The 8457-nt window shown below is 40.3% G+C and overlaps 1 protein-coding gene across 1 annotated transcript; it reads left to right on the plus strand.

Moving 5' to 3' along the window:
• Positions 1-921: 921 nt before the first annotated feature.
• On the plus strand, positions 922-7440 carry arxa (aristaless related homeobox a). Its single transcript, XM_030770031.1, has 5 exons — positions 922-1108; positions 1697-2246; positions 3829-3874; positions 5434-5759; positions 7158-7440. Exons 1-5 carry the CDS (start codon positions 922-924, stop codon positions 7438-7440), a joined length of 1392 nt encoding a protein of 463 aa, XP_030625891.1.
• Positions 7441-8457: the final 1017 nt, after the last annotated feature.

The raw sequence follows: 8457 nt of genomic DNA on the forward strand, positions 1-8457 counted from the left end.
TGAGTGCAGAATTCTGTCCAAATGGCCTTGTGTTTCAAATGGCCCCTCACTAAACTTGCTTAGATAATATTTTGAGGTAGCGCAATAATTTTCGTATACCATGTTGGTAACTAAATTTGATTCCTCGTGAAATCTTAAGGGTAGGGGCCATATGGAAATATTTGGGCATTTTCCCACTAACAAAACTGATTTCAGTCTGATGTGATTGATCTTTTCACTGCACTAGATTAAATAGAAAGGCAAATTAAAATATATAGGCTATATACAGGTCTGTCATGGTCAGAAGCGCGATTTTTTAAAATTGCGTTTATATCTCGGCCTATTATTATTATTATTATTATTATTATTATTATTATTATTACTACTACTACTACTACTACTACTACTGTTATTATTATTGTTGTTGTTGTCGTTGTTCTTGTTCTTGTTGTTCTTGTTATAGGCAGCAACAAAGCAAACTAAAAATATTTTAATGTAAGAGGAATTAGAAGAAAGTGGGGAAACACGAGACAGCTTTTTTTGCATTTCAATATTTGTTAAAAATATGAAACTCATATGTTGTTGAGGTTACCTGTATACATTCCCTTGAGGAAGATAATTTTGATGTGCGCAATCTTTGTTTAATTTCATGCTAAAGCTACCGGAGTTCAGTCCATTGCATCAATAATCCATCACAAGATTCGGTCCACACGTCGGTGAACTTTAATGGAAAATATATAAAGATCCCCCTTTCCCCCCGGGAGCCAATCAGATTGGCGATACACGTCAGTGCAACAGAATGGAGAGCGGAGCAATTGCTGCTCAGAGCATATGACATTAGCGTCCGACTGGAATAGGAGAAAGAAGGGGCTTTCCAGACACGGCAACGAGGGGAAAAAACGTTTAGTTTCTCCAATAGACAAACATTTTAGTAGGATCAAAATGAGTACTCAGTACGACGAAGATGCTCACGACAGGAATGAGTGTAAAAGTAAATCGCCCACTGTACTTTCGTCGTACTGTATAGACAGCATACTCGGCAGAAGAAGCCCATGCAAAGTCCGGCTCCTCGGAGCGCAAAGTTTACCAGCTTTACCCGCCAGAGCGGACAACGATCAGGCTACCGAAGGTAAGCTTCTCAGTATGACAACACACGACACATAATGTTGCGTGTTAAAGTGATGAATAACCTTTAGCATGGAGGGTTTTAAAGTTTCTGTCACGTTCTCATGAACACGTTCGAGATCTGCGCTCGAATTTTCTTGACTTATACACTTGTTATTAAATACATCCTTGTATGCTTGTTAATTACTCGAGAAGTAAAGTTTGTCTCAGCTGAACGGGCTGATGTTGTTATTATTCAAAGCACGTAAATACTAATTTATCGCTAAAACATGTTAAATGATTTGATAAATGTAAAGGTATAGCCTGATTTTGATAAATGTGGGGCATTTTTAATTAGTACCAAATAGCACTTTGATATCAAGAGGCTACAAACCTGTTACCAAGTCCTTGTAAATACAGGCTTGTTATTAATGTACTATTTGAGAGAATTATTGAAGATGTGGAAGGGCTCAACTTTAAAACGTTCAGGGGAGGGGATGGGGGCAAACAACCATTTAAGTTTGTGCTAATGAGCAGGACCTCTAAGGAATTTTGTTATTGTTTTACCCAGAAATAGCTTGAACCCTGCATTCATGCTCGTTTCTGTTTTCAGCCCCAACTAAAGATAACTCCTTTGACTCAGACATGCACCTGCCGCCCAAATTGCGTCGGCTGTACGGCCATGGAGGGAAATACCTTGACTCCAGCAGAGGTTTTCATGAACATGTGGAGAAAGGTGAGAGAGATCGGCTACTGGACCAAGCCTGCGAAAGTCTCAAAATCAGTCAGGCGCCACAGGTCAGCATAAGCCGCAGTAAGTCATACAGGGAGAACGCCTCCTTTAGTCAAAACGAGGAGGGCCAGAGCCCTGACAGCGGGGCCCAAGAGCTTGTGGAACTAAGCACACTGAAGTTTGAGGAGGACGTGGTGAAAGAGGAAGCATGCGGAGACGCTGGTCTGTCTCCAAAGGACGAAGAAAGCCTGCACAACGATGGGGATGTAAAAGATGGTGAGGACAGTGTTTGCCTGTCAGCAGGTAGTGACACGGAGGAAGGGATGCTTAAAAGAAAGCAGAGAAGATACAGGACTACCTTCACCAGCTATCAGCTAGAAGAGCTTGAGAGGGCCTTCCAGAAGACGCATTATCCTGACGTTTTCACCAGGTAGGCCACGGCTCAAGGTCATGGTTACATAATAGAACGTTCACCACGTTATTTCAAGACCACAACATCACCAATAACAACAACAACAGCAATAATAATAATAATAATAATAATAATAATAATGATGATAATAATAATAATAACAACGATGATGATGATGATGATGATAATGATAATTCAGAAATAATATGTTAGATAAATGCTCTAAATGTATAAACACTCCAAAATAGAATAGAATAGAATAGAACAGAATAGAAATGTTCAAACGTTACATCCTTAAATTAGCGTTTCACAAGAATTGGCTTCTTATATCTAATCTAAGTTAAATTTAAGCCATATTAACACAGAGACATAGGAGAGAAATTTATAGAATTGCACCAGGTCAGTGTTTAAGTAACCCAGAGTATAACATGAATTTTCTTCTTTTAGAAAAGCATAGCACTTCATATTTTGTCGCTGTTTAGATGCCAAATAATGTTTTATTCGGTATCGTAACATTTTTCTTCAGACCGACAACAACACGTAAACGTAACATTAAGCTTAGATCCTGTAGTTTATGAAAATAAGTGCAATCGCGCCACGTGTGAACAGTTTTGTTTTATGCCTCTTTAATGTAGCGTGGGTCTGTTGTTATGACTGACATTGACAATATCATCGAGGAGTCGGTTAGTTAGTATTGCCTGGATCACGCATTACAAGTCATTCCCAGCAAGTAGGTTTCTAGACTATGAGGAGCTCAAGGGTATAACAGCTATACAGTGACGGTAGTCGGTGAGATAGTGTCAGCTTCAACTAAATTTTTAGGCGTGTGTGTGTGTGTGTACGTGTGCATGCAAACCAGCCTATGTACAACACTCGCTTAAAATACATAGCCTATTATAATAATTTGTATGTAAATGTTATTAATAAACATTTACGTGCATTTTCTTACGACGTCTCTCCCCATAATAATATTTTTTGTGGAAATTACAAGACAAAAACGAAACATAGAAACAATCTGAAACACATTAACACCGAAGAAACAAAAAAATCTTTAGATGTATTTACAGATGTATTTACGTTCTTAAACATTACATTTTATGGTGTTTTATTTTATAGAGATAGCCGGTTGCTGTATGTGATCGAGTTTCTGCAAGATGAATTATCAGACAGAATTAAGACATTTAGATAGAAAAAATATGGCCGGATAAATGACAACACATTTCCTTATAAAAGAGGGTTTTGTTTTAGAGGACACTTTCTATGCGTTTTCAGCCGATGTTGATCAAATCTATTGATGTTTTTATTGACATGGTTCATTGCCGTGGTAAATAATTGTCGTCAATTTGCCCAGGTACACTTACAGCAAAATGTTCAATTGCCATGTAGTTGCTTGGATGTCATTATTTCTGTCATTATGTTGTTACAGTGCACTAAAGACTCGCCTGCACAGAAACGACCCATTATGGCAAACGTTGGCCACAAGTTACTTGTTCGATTCTCATCAAATGTGCCAGATTGCTTTGTCGTAGTTTCGTGGGCAAAATCTATTTTCTGTCATTATAATTTAAAAATCGCAACAACTTTTTTTTCTGATTTACAGAGAGGAACTCGCAATGCGGTTGGATCTGACTGAGGCGCGCGTGCAAGTAAGCATTTAAATGATTGTTGCACTATTTTAATCATATTATTAAACACTGGTAAGCGGAAAAGTTTGTCCCTGTAAGCTTTAAATGCGTAAGTGACTATGGCTAATTTCATAATACGATGAATATTACATAATTGGTAAGGCTTTCTACAGTACTCCATAGAGTCATATCTTGGAATTTGGATGATTTGTAACATTTCAGACTTGAAGCTGTGAAAATGTAGCTAGTTTTCTACGTTTCAGCTTTAAATAATGCTGAAAGTTATTATCTAAAACCATAGGGTTAGGTCTTTCCTGTTATCGAAAGTTATTACACATGATGCAGCGGACATTTTAGCGGCAATTACATGAACGCCCCTGATTCATAAAAGCGCACTTAGTGCAAAAGCAAACATAGCTATTCCAGGGAGAAAATGGTGTTTGAATTCTCATCGCTGGTGCGGAGGAGAGGGAGGGGTGGCAGGATAATGCTATTTGATTTCCCATTTTGTGATTGCAATAGACCAGCATTGATCCGATGCTTTGCACTTGGAACGAATGAGAGACTATTAAGGGTGTTTGCCCCCCTCCTCTCTGTATTCAAAGCGTGGCTTACATGTTCAAGCTTAACTCTCATAACCAAAGAGACAGTACAAACACTGGGAAGCTACAGGGTTATTGCCAGCATAAAACAACAGATGTCTGTTTGGGGCCATGAGTGAACAAATCACTTAACAGGCTCGATCAGGAGGTGATAAAACTCATAAATTCCCCAGGGGTCGTGTAATGCAAAACAGCCTCTAACGTGTGAAGGGAGGGGGGGGGTGGTGAGCTCCCTGCTCACTGTTCCGCTGTTGACATTTTCCTCATTGTCAGTGTCTGTCTGCGGGCCATGTTTCTGCAACACAACCTGGTGCTCCATGGATTGGGGTGGGTGGGTGGGGGGATGGCGTGGGAAAGTTAAATATCCTCTGGAAGTCACTTACATTTTGAGGAATTTAATTTAAAGCGCATTAATTGTTATTGGACCTTGTTCAGCTGTTATTCCTCAATCTTTTGTTAACACGGTTCTTAATTATCCTGCTCCACCCCGATTTTAGGCAGCCTAAACCAGATTTTAATTAGCAAACTTAGGGTAACGGACCATAAGAAAGTGCATGGGTTTAGGGGCCGTGTAATTACCGTTGACTTTCCGCCTATTTGTCACCTCATTAAAGCGCGCTAAGATTGCGCATCGGCTGAAGCGTCAACCCCCTGCTCAAACAGGCATGCAGCGTGTAATGTGGAATTTAATTGTAAAATATTAAGGATTTACAGACAAATTTACATCAAAGACCACTTCTAGGGAGAAAATAAAAACCGTATTCTACGTTACAACATTTCAAATATTTGGGTGGTTATACATGGGTTGCTGAAGTTGCAAATGTAGTCTCTGACGAGTGTTAGGTATGAGCCCGACGACAAGAGTAAATAAATTATTGCATGTGCGTTTTCATTAATTCCATTGTAAAGACATTTAGATATGGCCTTGCTCTTCATGCTCTTCAAAGCGTCATAGCAAACCTGTTCCTGGCTTTTCAGGTATGGTTTCAGAACCGCAGGGCCAAGTGGAGAAAACGTGAGAAAGCAGGGGTTCAAGCACATCCACCAGGACTACCCTTCCCTGGTCCCCTGGCTGCAGCTCATCCTTTGAGCCATTATCTAGAGGGTGGTCCTTTCCCACCTCATCCCCACCCTGTGCTAGAGTCTGCCTGGACTGCTGCTGCTGCAGCAGCCGCTGCTTTCCCAGGCCTGGCCCCGCCTCCAAACAGCTCTGCTCTGCCTCCTTCCACGCCCCTAGGCCTGGGCACCCTTCTGGGTACAGCCATGTTCAGACATCCTGCTTTCATTGGCCCCACTTTTGGCAGGTACACCTACTGAATTTAACAGTCCTTTTCAAATTCACCCTTTGAGTTATATTTCACGTGTCTAATTTTTTTTGTTTCATCTTTTTTTTTTTTTTTTTAATAATCTTGTGACATTAGTGGCGGAGTGTTTGTACATCTGATTTCATTGTAACATTACCACCTGTTTCCATGCCTGTGACAAGGAAAAAAGAAATGATAGAACTGAAAAAGAAATCTAGATATAGTTTTAACACAGATACATTTTTTAATTGTATTTATCTGCTAAAAGTTAAACGTGAATTTACACAGGAATCTTGCTCTGATTTGTCAATCAGATTTAATAAAACTTGAAGTAAGACACTCCCTGAAGTTACATCACAGGAAGTGTAGGGATGTTCAAGGAAAACTGAACTGTGATTTGTTCATTTCATTTTTTTTAATTATAAGTTTTAAATGTATATATGCTATATGTTTGGAACAATCAGCAGTGGATGGTATGAGGATTATTATATGGAAGTGAGTACACTGGACAAGGGTCAAACAGAACATTTCTTTTAAAGCTCCAGAGGATTTATAAATGTTAAACAGCAGCACTCTAAATTGTTAGCGTTATCATGTTTTTAAACATGCACGTAATTGGTCTCTGATGAAGTGAATGAAGTAAAAAAAAAGACTGATAACCCTCAGAACAATTAAGATTAATTGTCAGTTTTATGAAAACTACCACCTTTTCTGACTTTTTTTTTCTTTTTGGGGGGGGGGGGTAATTGAAAAAAAGAAATTATTTCAAAGTGATGATTAAGTGATGCTCAAATAGCCAAATATTTATGAGAAGTTATATATTTCAAATAGTAGAATTATATATTATAATAAAAATAATAATGTAATTTGATATCTGAGTAATATTTAAATTAATACATAAATAATGGATAAATAATTCATGTATAAATTGTCTCAAAATGAATAATTGAATTGCTTCTGAAAAGTTCAGAGGAACTGTCTGTAATGATTGTACATCAATATCTCTGGTCCCAGCACACAACATATATCTTTAAACAGTAAGGGATGTTCTGACAACGATTACGTTTGGCTTTAACTTAAACTCTGTGATTCTAAGGCCATTAAAACCTGACTGTCTCTCCTGTCTCACTCAGACTCTGTGATTCTTAGGCCATCAAAACCTGACTGTCTCTCCTGTCTCACTCAGACTCTGTGATTCTAAGGCCATTAAAACCTGACTGTCTCTCCTGTTTCACTCAGACTCTGTGATTCTAAGGCCATTAAAACCTGACTGTCTCTCCTGTCTCACTCAGACTCTGTGATTCTAAGGCCATTAAAACCTGACTGTCTCTCCTGTCTCACTCAGACTCTGTGATTCTAAGGCCATTAAAACCTGACTGTCTCTCCTGTTTCACACAGACTCTTCTCCAGTATGGGTCCTCTGACCAGCGCTTCCACGGCAGCTGCTCTGCTGCGCCAGTCGGCACCACCAGTAGAAGGCCTGGTTCAGCCTCCTGCGGTCCTCTCAGACCCTTCGTCATCCTCTTCCTCCTCCTCCTCCTCCTCCTCCACCTCCTCCACGGCCGCCGACCGACGGGCCTCTAGCATCGCTGCTCTTCGTCTCAAAGCGAAGGAACACGCGGCCCAGCTGACCCAGCTTAACATCTTGCCCTCCGGCGCCACGGGGAAGGAGGTCTGCTGATTCCCTCATTCCTCATCACAAATCTCATTCATAAAAACAAAAAACAAAAAAAACCAAACAAACAAACAAAAAAAAAAAACAACCCACGACCAAATCTACTGAGCACTGTACTGGAGAATTTTTCTGAAAACCAGGAGTCACGTCACACTGTCACAGCCCCCCTCCGCATACCCCCCCCCTCCCCTCACCCCCTCTCCCCCCCACTAGACATTCTTCCTGATGCTATACTCCGCTGTCTTGGAACACCATCCCACTCTCTCCGACCGCCTACCCCGTTAACTCTTTTTTTCTTTTCTTTTTTTTTTTTTTTTTTTATGCAGTGTTGGTGTGTTGCAAAGAGGTCACGCCAGTAAGAGTACATTCACTTTCCACCATCCCAGTCAGCCAGTTTGTGAGTCAGGGATAAAACGTTAACCGTGGCTAAACGCAGCCACATCAAAATTTGCTGTCATGTCCCCTGTTTCTTTCAGCACCTCCCCATTCCTAAACACCCCCAACAGCCTTGAATACTACCTGTCACCTGCTTGCACTGTACCTTAAATGTGTGGCCACAAATACAGTCTAAATGGATGATGGTCCCGTAAAAAGTGGCAATGAAAAGAGAGAGAGAGAGAGAGAGGGTGTGAGAGAGAGCACAACAGCGGTCGTGTTACTGAACAGACCATAGAAATTCATTAGGTTGCACCGCAATGCACGTTGTGAAGACATCAGCCCTACGTGTTCTTTTCTTAGCGTTGCTCCAGGGTAAAGCGGAGATCATTATGCCAAAGGGAACTGCCACAACCTGTTCAGACTCCAGTTCTCACTGGCTCCCCAGTATCCATCATAAATCGCAAGAAAATCAAATCATATTTGTGAAGATTAGTACTTAGACTTAATTTTCAACACCCACACTGATTAAGATATTGAGGGAGGAATGTCAAAAGATGTTGGCTTTCATTTCTTTGGCGAGAAGACAAACAATGTGGAATTAAGAATTAATCTATGGCCTCAATCACTGAACTGTGATGAGTACTT

The sequence above is a fragment of the Chanos chanos genome, chromosome 3 (genome assembly GCF_902362185.1).
Source record: "Chanos chanos chromosome 3, fChaCha1.1, whole genome shotgun sequence".
Taxonomy (NCBI): domain Eukaryota; kingdom Metazoa; phylum Chordata; class Actinopteri; order Gonorynchiformes; family Chanidae; genus Chanos; species Chanos chanos.